Genomic DNA, 18,630 nt, shown 5'->3' with positions numbered 1-18,630 from the left:
AGTGAGGTACATCTTAATGCATTGCGAGGGGATCCCAGGATGCCGGCCTTTCGGGTTCACCTATGCAGACATAAGTATTGACATCTATCTTCGCGTCGAGAAGACATTCAATGAGTCGGAAATCTGCTTTCCCGATCGCTGCTGAAAGAACGTCGCAACCATATCCGCGTTTCCCATGAGGATATACTCTGGTAAATTTTGTAAGAAGCGTCTCAAGCATTGGCATGCCCTGCGATAGAGCTTCAGACAGTGCCTCTGAATCATCTGGATCTGCACCGATAGAAAAAAGGTACTCAACCATTTCAATGTCACCATTTGTTACAGCTGCCTTCAGTGCAGTAGATTTCTTACCACGGCTGTTAACATCTGCTCCAGCATCGAGCAAGAGCTGTAGTGATTCGGTATCTTTTCTCTTGACGGCAATCGTGAGAGGCGCATCTTCAAGCCCATAGCTATAAGCGTTGGGATCGGCGCCTGTAGCAATCAACTCTTCAATGATGGAGTGATTACCCCACTCGACGGCTGTTCTAAGAGCGCTTTCACCATGACGGTGAATGTCCACATCAGCGTCTAGAATCAACTGCACGAGCTTTTCATTCTTCTGCTGTAATGCTTCGAGAAGAACTGTGTTTTTATCATAATACTCATCGTTAGCTTTGAGGTTCACATCGGCGCCGGCATTGAGTAGTATCAGAGCAATTTCTTCATGCCCTCCACAAATTGCGGCCTGTAGAGCACCACCGAGGTCTATTCCTGTAACATTAAATCCGAGATTAAGCAGTTTCTGGACGATGGCGAGATTTCCTACTTCTGACGCAGCTATCAACGCAAATTTGAATCTCGATCCTTCGCAGACATGAGACCAAACACCCTTGTGCTCGAGTAAATCAATGATCTCGACATCTCCCCAACTGATTGCTGCACCGAGGGGCGTCTGAATATCCTGAGAGATGGAACAGTCACCGTCAACATCCGCTCCCGCGTCAATCAGGACCCGGATCAGATCCTTGTTCTGACTTCTTATCGCGTTTGTAAGCGTTTCATGCGTCAAAGACACATGAGAGTGGAGAAGAAATTGTACTAGGCCAAGGTTTCCACGCTCTGCCGCCATATCTAGCGTGGATCCAAGAGTTGGAGACATGTCGTGAGCTGAATCCAAACATGCTTGGAAAATACTCATTACAGTCCTTGTGGCCATTTTGTTGTCGAATTTTTCCGTCAGTTTTGCGGGTAGCCAGGAACGCGCCAAGTCGAGAGGATTGGTCTTGGTGAAGAATTGGACGAGGAGATCAAACACGTCCTGATCGCGCTCTTCGAATATCAGCGCTTGAAGTATCAGCGCGTCAACTTTGGCACCCGCATGAAGAAGCAAAGACACAAGCTCAAAGGGTGTACGAGATCCCTCGTAGTACTTGTAGGGTGTTCCGATAGCGCATTGAAGTGCTCCACGTTCAGGTTTTGTACCAACAGTTTTGTTAACATCTGCTTTGGCACGCAGGAGAAGTCTCGTAATTTCAACACTCCTTATCATGGAAGACCGTTCTATTGGAGTGTATTTTTCCCCGCCAACATTGCAGACCAACTCATCAGGGTTCAATCCTTTCTCTAGGAGAATCTCGACAATGCGTGCGTCTTCCGCTTCGATAGCGGCCCGAAACAGATTTTCTGCAAAGGCTTCAGACTCTGGCCCCGAGGTGCTTAGAAGCTGTCGTAAAAGTCGCGTGTTCGTTTGGCGTTTTAGGTAGTCCATGATTTCCTCAATTGGAACACCATCTAGACCGGCAAAGTTGTTGGCTGTTGCAAAGAGCAGATGAGTGAGCAGTCTTGGAGTAGCTGCGTCTAAGCGGTAATTGTTTGGACTTGAAATCAGTCCCTCCTCCGGTTGATTCACACGCGCTGTACTGGGCAGCAAAGCTTCGAGCACTGCAGTAAGCGATCCAGAGACTCTTAGCACTACATGTTGAGCATCAAAACCTTGATGAAAGATATCTTGGTGATCCTCTAGCGATCGTGATGTTACCAAAGGAATCCCAAATCTGGGTCTTTTCGCATTTGTTGGGTTCAGTGGGAGATCGGCTGCATTCTAATTAGTCAAGGCTCATAGTGCGGCTTAGACTGACGTTATGTGGTAGGGTCTAAAGCTACGATAAAACTTTTGGAGAAACGATTCTAATAAACAGCTTGTGAGACGTGCCTTGAGCGTGAAGGCCAGCTTCAAGCTGGAAGAAGGGAAGATCCTGTGTATACGTCCAGCGTTGGACAAGTTTCATCGTGTCTTCGATTGGGATGAATGGAAAGTCATCGGGTCCTGTCAAATATGGGACGGGAGGCAATGGGGAGAACCGAAAATCGTCCGTCTCCGTCCAAGGTGGTAGGGAAGATGTTGCGTTCTGCAATTGGGAGACCGGGAAATCATCCGTCCCCTCCCAAGGCTGCAAGGAGGAGGATAAGGTTTGCAACTGAGCGAACGGAAAGTTGTTTGTCCCCGTCCCGTGTGGCAAGGTGGGTGCGGCCTCTTGCAGCTCGGAGAAGACTGTTGAGTCTTCTGCTACGGGTGTGCGGATCTCAAAGCCGTCGGGAGTTCGCGGACTTGATGCTGAGAAAGTGGTTTTAGCTAAAAAGGTTCTCATTTGTCCAAGAGAAGGAAAATACCTGGAAGTATTTGTCCGAAAGTTGTAGTGAACTCATGACGTCTAATTTGCCTCTGAACTCTCGCTTTTGGAATGACTTCATTATTGATGTAAACACTGCTATCTTTCCCTGCCCGCTTTCTCTCTGAAATCTTCCGTCCGACGCTTCTCCAGTCATCTTTTTTTCGATATTTACGCATGCCCCAAATTTTGAAATGGCTCTCATACTGCGATTTGCTTGACGGAAATTAGTATGAGTGATACCGGATTTTTTCCCAAGACTCAGACTTCTCTACCTTTTCACAAATCCATGGGATCTGGCCATGGTGTCCATGAGGCCTCCGCGGCCTTCAAGTTTGAGATGATCTTTCACATACAGCGATTCAATTGTAGCCTTGTGACTCTTCCATTCAGGATCAGCCTTGTTACTGGTTGCCATGTCCGACGTAAGGCTAAGTCAGAATGAACACAACGAGGACTTTGAGTAGCTGTTTGAGATTGTCAAAGAAGAGAATGCAAATGTGGGCGGCAACATTAAGTGTCTGATCTATCCCATCCGGTGGTCTCGGATTTCGGTTCTGGCCAATGAAGGATTTCATTGTCAGCCGGCGCTACCAAACCACAGCCGCACCGCGTTGTCAGCAGAGAGTGATCGTACCCCGGTACGAGTAGAGCGAAAAAGGAAATATGTGGACGCATGGTGATGTGGACGAACGCCTGAGTGGTGAAATTGGATGCAGCCTTCTGCGAGGCGAGGTAATACTTTGGAAGTCCAGACTGCGGGCAGACATCTAATAGGCGGCTGCTTGGGGTCACGTGTTTGCTCTTGCATCGACCCTCTGCTTTGAATGGTTGTGGACACAATCCGAAATCATCCGGCCCGGATCGCCAAGCCTGCCAGAATGACGATCTCCGGAAGATCCTTTTTCATTGGAGATGACCCAAATCTGTATGCATCTTACGTTGTTCTCCGAAAGACAGGGAAAGTCAGCCCCAATATTCTCTCTGTCCCGAATCTGCCTCGCGGGGCTCTCAGTCCCAAATTTGGGTCGAGAGATTCTCCGTCCCAAATTTTAAGTCTCATAGCTCTATATCCCAAATCTGGGTTGGGAGATTCTTCGTCCCAAATCTTAAGTCTTATAGCTCTCTATCCCAAATCTGGGTCGAGAGATCCTCCGTCCTAAATTTTAAGCCTCATGGCTCTATGTCCCAAATCTGGGTCGGGGAGTATATAGCCAGTCCTAAATATGTCCTCGCTGGAGAAGTCAGAGAGGCGCGACTAAACTTGAAAATGTCCTGGGCAATAGCTGCCATCATCGCTCTCGTGTCTCTGTTGGCAACTTGTGCTCCTGTTCTACTCGTCATCTGGCGGTTCGCCGAGCAGAAGAAACGAATCTCCAGTAGGTGTGCTTCGAGACTCTTTTTGGATCTCGAGCAATTCTGACCTGCATCATCTACCATAGACATTCTTCCTGACCCTCCTCCCTCATATTCGAGCGTCCATGCGCCCCACAGTCTGTGGTGGCGGTATACTATTCGTTCGGAGTCAAGACTGGAAGCGGTATTCGTTTCTCACGAGGCCCAACATGCTCTGGAACGGGCACTGCCAAATGACTGTAAGTAGTTTGTGGACAGCGTCCAAAGATTGCCTCTCATATTTGGACTTTCCATAGGCTCTAACGGGAACATCAATGCTTGAACCTAAGCATCATTCTCAAGATGGGCTCAGCGGGCAGTGACGCCGGAGTGTAGGAGGGTGTTGGTCTGGCATTCTGGTTTTTGCTGTAGCAAGGCCAAATGGACGTCTGAAAGACTGATGGAACGAGATTGCGTCTTCTCGCACACCTGACCCAGGGAGGTAGGACATGATCTGGGTTGCCCATTCGCTTGCTTGTTCTTTCGTTTGTTCTCCTCCTTCCTTTCGACGAACACCCTTACGTGCTTTAAAACACAAAATGAATTGGAGTTGGCGGATACTCTGCGTAGCGTTGCGCTAGGAACAGACGCGTTGGACCATGTTTCACCCTTTTCTCACTTACTGAGAATTGATCCAATCCAGAGTCTCTCCGCTGGTGGCAAACACCGAACTCTGTGACAGCTTAGGAGGAAAGCTAAGATCTTGCTGCCGTACGACAGACTCCTCATGCCTTTCAATAGCGAAGTAGAAGAGCAGCGAACTTTTACCTGGACTCTATCAGGAAAACCGAAAGGGCAGGTGGATACACGTTTTCCCGGTTGATCTATTGGCGCTATGCCTTATAGGGCCGTTTCACTACAAAATAACCTACTTTACATAATAACACTCCGAAGTCCTTAATTCACAATTTCTGGCTGCTCTTGTCATTGACTTCCTTCAACACCACTTTCAAATATTACTCCCCCTCTTTGCTGTGATCAGGGTACTTCTTCATCTCGGATTCTCGTTTCCAATCCACCCCCTAATTTATCAACAGACATCACCTTCCCTGGCTTGCAGCCCAAAAAAAGATGCCGGTCGTGACTGATAAGCTCGGGCAGCAACTCGCAAGAGTCAATGGCGTAGTCATACCTTCGAAGCTCCCTGAAGGACAACAGCCATTGAAAGCGCTGAGAACCCGTCCTCGGTCTGACGGGAAATTGGATAGAGCTAGGGACAAGACATGTCCGATTTGCGGTCATACCAGCACAAGGCCGGAATTTATTCGATCACACTTTGTGGCATGTGTGAAGACGAACGGAAACCCCACCGGAGCACGCTGGGACGATAATTTGAATTTCATGCCTCGTCCTGACCTGGTAAAGCGCAAGCATAACGATGTAGACGAGAGGTGAGATGCCCTTCAATGTCAATCTCTGGGTTCACTGGTGCTTTCTGACGTGATTCAGTGACAACACCACCGACAGTCCCTCTTCTTCGAAGCGCACCGCTCGTGCTCCAACCACAAAAGAGCAGCGAGACGTAAGACAACGTCAATACCGCGAACGCCTTGCTGCTGTTAATGGCGTCGTGATCCCCTCGAGGCTAGCTCCAGGCGAGACCCCAACCCGAAGAAACTACGAGCCAAGCGCAAATCGCAAATACCAGTGTCCTATTTGCGGTGGGTATTACGGAAGGAAGGAACATGTCCAGTCCCACTTTGCAGTCTGCGTGGAGACAAATGGCAATCCCACCGGCGCACGATGGGATGAGGCATGGAACGGTGCGCCGTCTCGTCCAGAACGGGCGAGTGCGAGTGCGAGTACGCAAGTCAGGTAAGAGGGCCCCCCACTCAGCTGATTGTTACTCGATCTGACCTAGGAATCAGCGAGGAGTCGCAAGACCATCAGATGCAAGATCTCCAGTCTGGAGATTATGAACTTAGTGATATTGGATACGATGGCCTCACTACGAACATGTCCCTGCTTAATGGCTACGAGCAAAATGAGCCTCAATCAACGTCTCCACCATCGAACAGCTTCGAACCTTACCATCCAAACATCGAAGACCTCGACCCGCAGCTTGTGTTTTCTTTCTCGGATGACTTGCAACCTTGCCACCCAACCGACCGCAAGGGAACTTTCACCGAACCCTACCATCCAGATCTCGAAAATCTTGACCCACAGCTTTGGTCTTCCCCCTCGGACGACTCGCAGCCGTACGACCCAAACCTCCGCATGGAAACAATTTGACCAATAATGGAGCACTCCTCCTAAAGGTCCAAGAAGGCAGAAGTGTATCGACTATGGTGAAGAGGCTTATACTACGCGCCACCTCTAACTCCGGAGGACCTTGAAATAACTGGAGTATCAGGGCATGCTTGACGCGAAATGGACGTGGCTTGTACATGTTGAGGAGGTGGGCATGGCTTTGACAAGGACCACGGTGCAGCGATCTCTGGTCGGACGGTCCAACGCGGTAGAGTGCTGGCGTTGTCGACATTTGTTGTACTGTGAAACACAACTCTCAGACGTTCGCAAGGCTAGAGGTCACTACAAAGCGTACTTTTCCTATTACTCATCGTGAAGCGGTCGCAGTACTTCAGAAGCACAGTTCCAGTATCCCGAAAAATGCGCCCGAGCCGTTCCCCAGAAACCGCCCCTACAAGTCCATCACATTTTCCAGCAAGGCATCCGTATGCTCTACAAGCAGCGCTCTCGCTTGACTGCACTTAGGACAGCCAAGATTGATTGTCCCAACACGCTCCTCCTGCTCTCCGCGCAGATTTTCGTCAGGTCCGCCTTCTTGCCCTTCATCGCTTTTCACATGGACTCATCATATTCCTGCCCATTGAGACGCGATATGCAACTCAGTGTCTGAAGCGCCGCTGCTTGAAAAGCCACATTCGTGTCATCAGCAGTCTACAAAGCGAAGTTCATATTCGCCTTTGGAAATTCCTTATTACCTGCCGCAGCCCTTGGAGGATTCAAATGGTTCTGCTTATAGGTGGGCATTAATAGATTGTGGGTGGGGGACGCGGCTGCGGCGAGGTAGAAAAGAACGGGAACGCATAATCACACTGCTCTTCAAAGCCTTTTTATTGATTTGGTGTTTATCTCAGCCGTAAGTTAGAATAGCTCGTGCCAATGCAAATGGTGACTCTCCTGTGCGTCGTGTCTGTGATCTCCGCTGTCTCCTCGCTTCAATGGCAGTTCTTGGTGCTCACTGTATCTGCCACCAATTTCTCATTGCGGCAGACTCTGTATTGCATGGTCCACGCTCATATCTTGACCTGTTTATGATCCATCGTGCTCAAGCGCCACCGTCTGATCTCCAGCGACAACGCAAGATTTCCATATCTGTAACAGCACCAAGCATCTACGTTCGTATCTGTTCGCACAGACTGCCAGGCAGAGATCCAACGAGCTCCTCATTGATCTCGACCTTAGTCCCTTTCCAGCCCCAAGTACTTCCTATACTTCCTAAAAAGCTCCTTCTCCGAGTCGTCTTCAAGGCCAACCACCTTGACGACAACCTTGCGCTTTGTCTCGACGTCGACAACATTGTCGGTCGTGGCCTCCCCACTACTTCCCACGTTCTCATCGACTCCCAGTCTGTAACAAGGTCCGTATTCAGCCATTTTCTCGCAGAAACTGCGGAGCGCTTCTTTGCGACAGCAGCCATGAGGGCAGAATAGATTTTCGACATTGAATACCAACGACTTTAGGTTTTTCATCTGAGATAAAAGCCGGTACTTCCATTTAAGTTGCTTAGGTAGACAAGGCTCCTGTCGTGGACTTCTTCTTTCATCTTTGTATGGCTCTATTGCCTTGACTTTCCGGCAGCTCTGGAGATCTTGATGTAGTAGAGCATATTGCCAGCGTCATTCAATGTCATGTGACTGGAGATGTGACGGAAATGGCGGGCGTAGCTTAACCAAAAATCATTCTCCTCTCCCATCTCCCAGTGCTCAACATAGGACAAACGCCACACATTCTTGCCAAACAGGACACTTGCCGCTTCCTCCTGGATACCTTTACTGACACCCAGAAGGGCAACGCTTGGCCAGTCTGTGGCGTACCTTATCCCCGCACATGAACGAAGATCTTGCTTCAGGTTGCACTCGACACCTAGGCGTCCGATGCACGGTTTTGCTGGTTTGCGCCAGCTTTCTTGAATCTGTTCTCTCTCGTCGATATTCGGATAAGGAATGATGTCCCCGTCGTAGATTAGGCAGTACCCGTAGATCATATCGCGAACCTCTGTTGGAAGCTTCTCGAATGCAGACATCTTGCTCTTGTGGTGAGTTGAGAGATTGAGGTGATTGGATTGGAATGCTGAACTCAATTTAGTACAGTGAGATTTGAGCAAGTGAGGTGGGACTGCCTCAACACTGTACCTCGTCAAGGATCCGCTGCAGGTGCAATGTAGCTATGTTGTGATGATTTGATGTGATCAGACAGGTGGACCTCTTGAGACTTATCGAATGAGTTGTGAATTGTGGATGAGATATGGAGGGGCAAGGTAGATGTTTTGGGTTCAGAAAGTGAGGTTCATGAGGTCGAGCACTAGCGCCAAGTCACGTGGTGCCAAGCCGGAACAGTTCGATTTACTCCGAAGACATGTCAAGAGTTGCTCGTATCAACCCTATCAGCAAATCTATGCGGCATTACTTGGACAGATATCTCTCTCTTCTCTGTTGCAAGCTGGAAGCAACTAATGGTGCTATGTGTTGGAGACTAGCTTAGCTTTGCTAACATTAACCGCATGAAACCTCGATGTCCCTTGTCAGGTCTGGAGTCTAACCAATAGTTTCCCCTAATGCTACATCATGTCCCATTTCAATCCACCTTCAAGCCCCAAGTTTTCCAGAAGAGCTTCTTCTCTTTCTCGTTCTTCAGGCCGAGAACCTTGACATCGGTCCTTAGCTTGGTCTCCAAGTCGCGGCCTTGCTCTCGCTCTGACCTATACCACGGCCCGCTCGGTCCCAGAGATTCTACACAAACCTGGAGAGCCTCACGGCGACAGCACCAGCTTGGACAGAACAGATTTGTGAAGTCGAACGACAGAGATTTAAGATCCATTTGGCGCAGAATGTTTCTCTTCGCTATTAAAGGATCCTTCAGTAAGCTCAGCTGATCTTGGTGGATATTGGCTGTTCCTGCCTGGTCAAAGTGATCTGAGTCTTCATCTTCATCAACGCGTTCCATACTCTGCATGCTGATATCTAGAAGTTGCGTTTCATCAATATCGCGAGCGTCGAAACTGGTGACAACCTGACGAAAGTATCTGGCATACGTCTCCCACAAGCGATACTTGTCATCCTGCGCGTAAGGTCTTGGAGAGAGTCGCCAAACATTCTCGCCAAAAAGGATGCGTGCCGCTTCGTCACGGATAGCAGAGTTGACACCGAGCAGAGCGACGCAAGGCTTGTCCTCGGTTTGGAAAGCTTCTCGCTTGACATGAGGATACCCCAGGAAAGCGTCGCGACCATCCTTCCGCACAGGAGGTTGTTGTGATGAAGAGGCCGTGCAATCGCTGGCTTTGGACCCTCCTTTGATCTCTTCTTTCTCGTAGTCGTGGCTGGTAGGGAATGGGATTATCTCTCCGTGGTAGAGGAGACAGTGTTCGTAGATCAGATCGCGGACCTCTCTGGGCAGCTTCTCGAATGCAGACATCTTGCTCTATGGCGAGGTCAGTCTTTGAAAACAGCGAGTCTCATCTCCGGGTGCCATACGTACATGGGTTTTTTTGGCGGGCAAGTGGTTTCGAGTATCCGCTCCAACGCTCAATGTCCCACCTCAACTGGGATCCCTTGGGCCTATTGATGTGCCGGTTGCGAGAACTTGGTTGGGAAGTCTCCAGTGCTACTATTCCTAAAGTGAGAATAGGGAAAGGCTGTGGCGTGAGCGCAGACTTCCGAGGCTGCCGTTGATGAAACTTGGAGGAGGAAGAGGAGTTGTGACACAAAAGACGGACTATTAGCTCGAGATCACGTGATGCCAAGGTTTTTCTCCACCGAGCTTCAGTCTCAAAAACGTTTCGAAGAATCTTGTGTTGGATCGAATGACATCCTGTTCAGCAGCAGTACTGGCAGCGCTATTGCTGTTGTCTATCACCATGGCTTAGATGACTGGTTAAGATGGCTTTTGGGCACCATGCGGCACTTTCAAACCTGTGTGAACAGCGTGGTCTGATGCCTTATTGCAACTGCTTCGTCTCACCAGACAGGCCGAGTTCGGCTCACGATATGAGCAGAGAGTCTAGATTTGCCTCATCCTCCTCTACTGTGTTCTCGTTGCGCTTTATTCTCGCATACGCCGAATAAGATGTCAAGCGATTACAGTCATCTCTTAATCCCTCTTGAAAGAACGCTATGAGCTCTGCAGCATACTATTAAAAGAAGACTAACTCGTTCTATCGCTATTTCTAGATATGAAGATGTCGCTAGGCGCCCTTGAGCAAAGGCCGACCCCGCACTAAGGCACTTGACCTGCAGCTGAGTGCTCTTTCTGATCCCTTCAAATGGCTACCTAAACAACGCCTATCCTTCAACGTCTCTCGAATGTTGAGCACTTGATCTCAAGACCTATATATAATCGATGAAACATGGCAACCGTAACGCTCCCAAAGCGAAACCCACAATCGTGATCGTCGCCGGCGCCTGGCACACCCCAATCTACATTGCCCCCCTTGCAACAGCACCCTCATCGCAATCCTGTCCCACTGTCCCTCTCGCCTTACCCACCTCTGGAAATGCCAAAGAGGTCTCATTAACGATGTCGCAATGATCACTTCTCGCTGGGAGGATGTGATTGGTGAACAGGGCAGAGATGTAGTCTTAGTCGTGCATTCGTACGGCGGCATATCCGGAAGTGCTGCCGCTGGGCCTTTCGTACGATCCGTGAGGGAGAAGCAGGGAAATGATGGCAGTGTAGTTGCGATACTGTCCATGACTTCGCTAGCGATTCCAAAAGACACTTTCTATGCTGCGGGCGACCAGGGGGAAGCATGCGTCGTTTGTGATGGAGAATTTGCCTAGCATACCTTACTCGGAAACTCCACTGGCTCAATCTTAATTCCCTGAAACACGGTCGAATCTGCAACCCCGCAAATCCCCAGGACGTCTTCTTCAACGATATGTCACCACTCGACGCTCAATTCTACGCGTCCTAATTGGTGCCGCATGCGCTGGCATCCTTTGAGCAAATCATCGCCAATCATTGCTTCAACGACGCGGTGCCGTGTCCTTATCTGCTTTGTGAGAGAGACCATGCGGTCCCGCCGTTTGTGCAGGAGATGAACATCAAGAATATCGGTGAAGGGTGTAAGGGTGGAAAGTGGGATGCTGGGCATAGTCCTGATCTAAATCAGGTTGACTTAGTCATGACTTTGATCAAGGAGATTGCAAGGAAGGACGCTTGATGCGGAGCCAGTGCCAGGTGGATTCCGTCGGACAATTTTAACGTTCTTGGTTTCCCCTTGTCACTGGATTCTCAGTGAAATTGCAAACACCAATGAATGTAAACAGCAAGACTCATGTATCAGAGTTATGTTTGCGTGAGGTTTTTCTTGGACCTGCAATTGGAAAGAGTATGAGAATGGACAGTCTTTTTGGAGGAGACCAAATATTAGCCGCAGTCGGAGTGGTGAAAGTCCTGAGGCGAATGCTTGTCTGGTTTCTTCAAGGCTGAGAGGAAGTGAATATGGAAGGCAGGCTGGAACAATGACGCTTCCCACGCTGAACCAGCCAGAGTTCAATCAAGTTCTGCTGTCTGTTGTTCCAGAGCTTGCACTGTTTCGACTTTTTCGAGCCGCAAGCCAGGACATCAAGAGATGAAGAGGTGCCAGGTCATGAAAGTACACGCAAGGTGAGGGTCAGGAGATAAAGCAATAGGACTTTTGTGGTCTATCCCTAGGTAGTCTATTCCATTTTCGACCCATTGGTACACGCCACTGTGATGAACAGGATATCAGGTTTCCACTCCAATCTCGAAAGTTTCTACCATCCGCAATTCTATGGAGTCTTCAACAATTCTACCATAACTCATAGAGTCTACTTCCCTTCTGCCAATATACCATCGTTGGAAAAGGAGCCTGTATTCATCCTGGCTCATCACAGAACTACCTGGTGTCTGGTGCCGAAAAGGTTGCAACACCTGTTCGATGTTGTGAAAGATTATGCAGTCGCTCAGCCCAGTGCAGGATCGCACTTTTGCTTCCATATCGTCAACTGCCTCGTCCGCGCCGATGTGGCCCGGCTCTTTCCACAACGTTTGCAGGAACCAGTACGCAGCCGCGTTGTCAGCACCGATCGATAGATCTGCCAGACCACAAAGAAACCATGCCTCCATTTAAGCTACATTGTGATCGTGCATCCTTTCGATAATGGGATATGCCAAGTCCAGATCGCCAAGCTTGATACATAGGAAGGCGCACGAGAAGGCCAATTTAGTCCGCAATTGAATATACGATCTGCCTAATTCCCCGTCATATTGGATACGTGTTGAGAAGCCCAGCTGATGAGTTGAGCGGTCAAACCACAAGGTAAAATCATAGCCGCCTTGGTAGCCATAGCGCGCTTCGGAAAGCCGGCCCAACTCTTCCTTTTGACGGGCACGGTCGTGATGTTCGGAGGCTCGATCAATAATTTCCTGAAAATGCTTGAACGGCGACATCATTAGTGTTGCGAGCTCGACGTGCGGTGAATTCCCCTGAGCATCGGAAATCGTTGCGCGGCCGAACCCTCTGGCGTCCTTGAAGGAGTCCAGCAAGTTCTCGTGCCAAGCTCTCTTCACCTTTCCAGCGGTCAGTGCATTTAGATGCACGCGAATATCGAGCCCGCGAACATTGGCGTAAACTGTGAGAATTCTGCAGAGCCGCGGTACTGCGAACGAGGACACCAGAAGAGGGATCAGACTGATCCCAGGACCGGACTGTGGGAGCCGTTGTAGGGTCACGGTCGCAGCTGCTACAGGGGCAGTACGGATGTAAGTGGCTAACGAGACTGGTTTATCTCCACGGAAGCCTTTCCGACCTGCTACCCACTCATTGCATAGGGCTTCGAGGAGGCTTGGTTCGATTGTGATACACACCCAAGTGTTTCCCTCATAAAAGATCTCGGAAGCTTCCTGATGGAGTTGCTGGTTGACGCGTAGAATCGACAGATCAAGCTTACAAAGGTCTCTCTTGTACCTCAAGATGTCCCATCTCTCGATGCGGAGAAGGTGGTCATAAATCTTGTCGCGCAGTTCGCGAGATAAGCTCAGTAGCCCGACGCGCTCGGTTTTCACATCTCGCTGGTGCTTGGCGGGAACTGCAGGCTTGAAAACGTCAGCGACTGAACCAGGATTATTTCGAACCTCTCGTGAGAGCTTTGGTGTGTACGAATTGGCTTACTGCGTCTCTGCTCTCGCCATGAGGCACAGTTTCCGAGCTGTGTCTCCGGTCTCCGTATCCACAATCCGCCATCCTCTCTTTGCGACGTCGAGACGTCAATGCCGACTATGCCAGACACTAGATGGTGAAGGGATATGCTAAAGATGTGTTGAGACTCAGAAGTGTTGCTACTCTTCTCCAAGTATCATGAATAAAGGTGTAGAGTATGTGATAACTCTCAGCGAGGTGTTGAGGTTGAAATCTGTCAAGATGTTGCTCCCTTAGGTTCGAGTAGGAGATTTTGTGTTGAGAGGGGAGGACTGATCTTCACACTTCGTATTTGACTCAGACTCAGCTAGCCTAGAAGATACATGAGTTTCACAGCTTGCCGCCTGTGTCAGATTGTCCCTCTATTCCCCGGCTAGGCTAGTTTCAGCCTTGAATCAGCAGGGCGACCAATCCTGGCCATGCGACCATGGGCAGGCAGCGCGAAGTTGCTACTTTAACACTTTGCTTTGTAACACTTTGCTTCTACTTTAACACTTTGCTTCTAATTCAACACTTTGCTTCTAATTCAACACCTTACTTCTACCTCAACACTTGACTCGTGTTATCGCCTGTTAGACTCCGTTTCTTCGATAAATAAGCATTTAGCAGCCTCATCATTCAGCTAGCGGAAACCTGTTTCATGTTGAGGAACCTTCAACGTATCTCGGTTGGCAGCCTAAATCTCCCACTCAATAAAGCAGTCTCTTCTTCGGACTCTGCATCCATTGCATATCTCATCTTCCCAGACCCAACGCTCGAGTATGGCACCACATACAGAATCACGGGAAGCGCCACCAGTGTACAGATGTTCCGATCACCACTGGCATTTCATCCCTCACCGCGACGACTACGATCTCTTGACTTCCCCCTGGTACCGTTGGAAAGTAGTAAGTGGCTTGTTCCTCCTCCTTCCAACAACCACCCACCAGCTCCCCAAACAAGCTCGTCAACATCATACTAACAAATTTCCACAACAGCCACAAGAAGAGCAAACTCTGTTTCCCTCTGGTACCCCAAGTTTACGTAAAAGGCGGCGGTGATGGGCCCTTTATCGTCAAACGCAAGATGCTCAGCGGGTTCTACGCCTTGCAGACAAGATTGCCGGATAATCGCACGGTGACACATCGTTGTATGGGAAGGTACAACGTCGAGGATTACAGGTTGTGGCGGGAAGAGGAACTCAGTCGAGCGCCATGGGGTCGCAAGAAGGAGGAGATGCCACCAGCGTACGAGGCCTCGTCATCGTCCTCATCGGGACCTCCAGGGTATTACCTCGCCCGGAGTTAGAACAGATCTACGGACTCAAGCTAACATGACGGGATACAGGTACGATGATCATAAGACAACTTCTACCAAGAACTAGAGAAATCGTCGAGGCTCTCGGAAGACTAGATGGATGGCAGTTAAACAAGAGTGTTGATTTGTGGGGTACAAGCATGCGAGATCGAATGCCAGTCCTAGCAGTCTGTTGAACACCATGCTACACTGATTGCACTCGTACCATGTGTCCCCGTCCCGATCATGAGTGTTGCGTCACACCAGTGAATACCCGACTCCCATAGTTAAAGAGGATACCAATGAGATATACGCTTATTTATGGGGCACTAACGCCCTTCTCATGGGCATAAGTTTGCAGTAGTAGCATTCAGTAGAAGACAAGTGAATGTGGCAAAAGTCATGCATAGGGGCGGAAGTCCTGAATGAAATCCTACGGTCCAGCCAGAAAAAAGTGACCCTGCCCACGCACTTTTCCTAAAAACATTCGTCGACCTGCAAGGGAACTGGTTGTTAAAACCCTCCATTTCAGGTGCGATGCCAGAAGAGGTTGACCCTGTCCACCGAGTTTCCCCTAAAAAGTCAACATTTTGCGCTTGGTGGCACTCACATCAACTTTCGCTTAATGAGCGTTGTGATTGGCTGAGATAGCCGAGTATTTAACGGATATGCAGCATGCAACCAAGTACTTAATAGTACGAGAACGTCTTGGCTAAAGCGCCAAGAACCCTTGAGACGAGGCCAGTCATCACAGAGGTATGTTGCTAGATGTGATTCCTATGAATAACTCCTGATGAAAATGTAGACCAACGTCCGGACACGCGAGGCAAGAAAGTAAGAGAATAATCGAAATGATTATCGGAAGCAATACCTGTACGCTCTCCTAATGATGGGAGAATCCCGCTGTCAGACGTGACTCGCGAGAGCTGCTTACAGCAAGCCGGAGTGCGCCGTTGCATCCCGGATCGAAGTTCCATAGAACATGCTCTTTTCATTGTTCCGTGTGTGTGCGTCAACCAAGATCATACATTTATGATCCCTTTTACCGTGTATCGGCTTTCTTGAAGTCTGTGAAGACATGGCCTTGTATAGGGTAAGTGAATTGGGAAGGCAACAGAGCCGGCACCTCTTAAAGACTCGTCCTCACGGCCCTTGCCATCTTTTTTTTTTTCAAAAGTGAGTTCTTTGATAGAGCGAGGACACCAATAGATTAACCGATATTCGGCTAAGTGGAAGGATTCATTGGTGTCCTCGCTCTACAAAGAACTCACTTCTGAAAAAAAAAAAATTTTTGGGGCCCACCTTTTAATCACGTATCAATCAAATAGACTAGTCTTATAACTAATCATTCCACCAATTATAAAACCTATATTTTTTATTTTTTTAACATTATCTCTCGTCGTAGATTATTATTTATATATAAATAAATAATTATTTTTAAAGTTATATTTATAGTAGTTATATCTAATAGAAATTAAGAACGTTAACGAGATATACGCGATATATATATAGGCCTACGGGCTTATATCGTTACTATAAGAGTTTTTTATTAAGAGAAATACGAGGATATAGAGCAAAAATAGATGTTAATTTTTTATTTTTTTTTTTTTTTTTATTATTATTAAAAAAATATTTTTTAAAATTAAAAATTTTTTTTTAAAAATTAATTAATTATTTTAAAAAAAATTTTAAAAAAAATTAAAAAAAAAAAAAAAAAAAAAAAATAAAAAAAAAAAAAATTAATAACTTTTATTAAGCCCTTATAGAGCTAGAAAAGAGCGCTATTTTTATCTTTCTAACGAGATCTATCCTTCTTTAATAAACATTCTTATAAAAAAACAATTACTATAGGCGAAGGTTAGCTCTAGAATATACGCCTCTTTATATAAAATAATTATAGTTCTCTTAGATGAAATACTATAATTATATTTAATACGAAGTTTAATATATCTATAGTAATATAAAATAAAGAGATTATTCTAGAACGAGACGAGTTATAATATATATTAACTGCGAAAATATATATATAAAGGAAAGTCTATATTAAATGTTAACGGCTAATAACTAGATACTTAAAAGTATCGAGAACTAAAGAAAATTAATACTAATATTCGATAATTTAATATAGATCGATAAGTATAAGAATACTTCGAACGTATAGACTTTAAAGTTTAAAAGAAGTCTAAATAAGTATAGAAATTCGAGTTACTTATACGAAGTATATAATTAAAAGATATAGATTAATTTTTCTACTAAGAAAAATCTTTTATTACTTTTATATTTACTCTATAAAACTATAATATAGAAATACTCTAATTAAGTAATATATCTTATAAAGAATAATATTAAATTATACTTTAAAGTAGTCTAAGTATATAAAATAGATCGATAAAGATATGAAATTAAAAAGGCTTTATATCTATTAAACTTACTAGATCTTAATTAGATCGAGCTATTATAAGACTATTAAGATATCGTTATAGATAGATATAAGATATACGAGGCTAGTAAGAAGAGATTAATCGACTAAAAGAATTATATAGAATAAAGTAGAAAAAGCTATTAAGAATAATAAAGCTACTTAATTATATAATAATTTTAAGAATAAATTAGAATATTATATAGCTACTAGAGGCGATAAAACTTTAGAAACTAATTTATCTCTTTTAAAGTATAGTAATATATTTATATATATAGAGACTCTCTTCATCTTACTAGTTAAATCCCGCTACTTATATTACTTATATACGTGAAAATTAATCTTAATTTAGAATATTAATAATAAGATATAGCTATTCGATCGAAATTTATCTTAGAAAGATCTCTAATCTATTAGAGTAATATCGAGTTAATTATTAATATTACTAATTCTTAGCTATAGAATCGCGATATTATAAAGTTAAGAGCGATAAAAAAGATAGAAAAGTTATTTAAATAGTCTAAAAGAGATTAGTATTATTAAGAGAATAAAATCGAATTATATATAGATAAATTAAAGCTATTTATTACGAGCGTACTCTTAATATATTACTTAATTCTATAGCCTAATATCTTAACGAAGATATTCTCTATTATATTATATCTCCTTCTCATATATATAGTTCGATAGCCTTATTATTCTCGTTCTATCTCATCTATACTAATATCGTATCTATACTAATCCTAACATTATAATAAGACTTCTTTATATACTCTCCGACGAAGAGAACTAACGAGTCTTTTTACTTCTACTTAAAGTAAGCGACCGAGCCTAATAAAGAAAACGCTGGGTATTTCTATTATATAGAAACCCTATCACACATTTAAATTATCAGATATCTATATTATTCGAAGAATCTATATTAGATAATCTATATCATTAACGATAGTCTAATCTATTAAAAAACGAGTCCCCTATATCGAATATAAGAAATTCTTCTTCACTTCGTTCTTCGTAAAGAATCTATAGCCGAGTAATAGACTATCGCGGACTTCCTACCATTCGAAAGAATACTATTTAGAGTACTTATAGGCTTTACGGCGACTTAACTAGCTAAGAAACGAGTATAATAAAACCCTCGAGCGTTACAGTCGAACTCGACTCTTAATATAGAGATTTACCACCTTCTCAACTCGCATATACCTTTACAGTACCGATATTCTAGAGATCTCTTTATTTCACTCCGTAAAGACACTATTCGAACAGGAAAGCCCAATCAAAATCGCCATTTTTACGCCTATCTTCTCCGCTCTATTTTCACCTATATTTAACACATTATAAGTTCCTTAAATTCTTACTTAAATTCACCTACATCAATATCAAAATACGCCCTCCGTATCGCCGATCACCTATATATCTTAGACACCTTATCTTATATACGACGATTTACATAGAAGATACTCACCTCTAACTCGTCGTTACTT

At 45.8% G+C, this 18,630-nt stretch overlaps 9 protein-coding genes across 9 annotated transcripts; 5 read left to right on the top strand and 4 right to left on the bottom strand.

The window, feature by feature from the left end:
* Positions 1–13: 13 nt before the first annotated feature.
* HO173_008671 (uncharacterized protein) lies at positions 14–3,069 on the bottom strand (the record flags this gene model as incomplete). Its single annotated transcript, XM_037310567.1, has 4 exons — positions 14–2,076; positions 2,195–2,596; positions 2,653–2,867; positions 2,927–3,069. The coding sequence occupies 4 exons, from the start codon at positions 3,067–3,069 to the stop codon at positions 14–16; spliced, it is 2,823 nt and encodes a 940-aa protein (XP_037162549.1).
* Positions 3,070–5,117: 2,048 nt separating this feature from the next.
* Positions 5,118–6,278, top strand: HO173_008670 (uncharacterized protein; the record flags this gene model as incomplete). Its single annotated transcript, XM_037310566.1, has 3 exons — positions 5,118–5,437; positions 5,496–5,861; positions 5,915–6,278. The coding sequence occupies 3 exons, from the start codon at positions 5,118–5,120 to the stop codon at positions 6,276–6,278; spliced, it is 1,050 nt and encodes a 349-aa protein (XP_037162548.1).
* Positions 6,279–7,231: 953 nt separating this feature from the next.
* Positions 7,232–7,723, top strand: HO173_008669 (uncharacterized protein; the record flags this gene model as incomplete). The annotated part of the gene is made up of 1 exon (XM_037310565.1): positions 7,232–7,723. The coding sequence occupies one exon, from the start codon at positions 7,232–7,234 to the stop codon at positions 7,721–7,723; it is 492 nt and encodes a 163-aa protein (XP_037162547.1).
* A 125-nt stretch (positions 7,724–7,848) lies between these two features.
* HO173_008668 (uncharacterized protein) lies at positions 7,849–8,316 on the bottom strand (the record flags this gene model as incomplete). The annotated part of the gene is made up of 1 exon (XM_037310564.1): positions 7,849–8,316. The coding sequence occupies one exon, from the start codon at positions 8,314–8,316 to the stop codon at positions 7,849–7,851; it is 468 nt and encodes a 155-aa protein (XP_037162546.1).
* Positions 8,317–8,867: 551 nt separating this feature from the next.
* HO173_008667 (uncharacterized protein) lies at positions 8,868–9,704 on the bottom strand (the record flags this gene model as incomplete). Its single annotated transcript, XM_037310563.1, has 1 exon — positions 8,868–9,704. The coding sequence occupies one exon, from the start codon at positions 9,702–9,704 to the stop codon at positions 8,868–8,870; it is 837 nt and encodes a 278-aa protein (XP_037162545.1).
* A 1,109-nt stretch (positions 9,705–10,813) lies between these two features.
* On the top strand, positions 10,814–11,068 carry HO173_008666 (uncharacterized protein; the record flags this gene model as incomplete). Its single annotated transcript, XM_037310562.1, has 1 exon — positions 10,814–11,068. One exon carries the CDS (start codon positions 10,814–10,816, stop codon positions 11,066–11,068), a length of 255 nt encoding a protein of 84 aa, XP_037162544.1.
* Positions 11,069–11,169: 101 nt separating this feature from the next.
* Positions 11,170–13,497, bottom strand: HO173_008665 (uncharacterized protein; the record flags this gene model as incomplete). Its single annotated transcript, XM_037310561.1, has 3 exons — positions 11,170–11,391; positions 12,390–13,349; positions 13,426–13,497. 3 exons carry the CDS (start codon positions 13,495–13,497, stop codon positions 11,170–11,172), a joined length of 1,254 nt encoding a protein of 417 aa, XP_037162543.1.
* Positions 13,498–14,092: 595 nt separating this feature from the next.
* HO173_008664 (uncharacterized protein) lies at positions 14,093–14,479 on the top strand (the record flags this gene model as incomplete). The annotated part of the gene is made up of 2 exons (XM_037310560.1): positions 14,093–14,339; positions 14,430–14,479. The coding sequence occupies 2 exons, from the start codon at positions 14,093–14,095 to the stop codon at positions 14,477–14,479; spliced, it is 297 nt and encodes a 98-aa protein (XP_037162542.1).
* Positions 14,480–14,517: 38 nt separating this feature from the next.
* HO173_008663 (uncharacterized protein) lies at positions 14,518–14,815 on the top strand (the record flags this gene model as incomplete). The annotated part of the gene is made up of 2 exons (XM_037310559.1): positions 14,518–14,717; positions 14,779–14,815. 2 exons carry the CDS (start codon positions 14,518–14,520, stop codon positions 14,813–14,815), a joined length of 237 nt encoding a protein of 78 aa, XP_037162541.1.
* Between the last annotated feature and the right edge of the window lie 3,815 nt (positions 14,816–18,630).

The sequence above is a fragment of the Letharia columbiana genome (genome assembly GCF_014066305.1).
Source record: "Letharia columbiana isolate WasteWater2 chromosome Unknown Sc0000033_s0, whole genome shotgun sequence".
Taxonomy (NCBI): domain Eukaryota; kingdom Fungi; phylum Ascomycota; class Lecanoromycetes; order Lecanorales; family Parmeliaceae; genus Letharia; species Letharia columbiana.
This window is presented reverse-complemented; position numbering and strand designations above follow the sequence as displayed.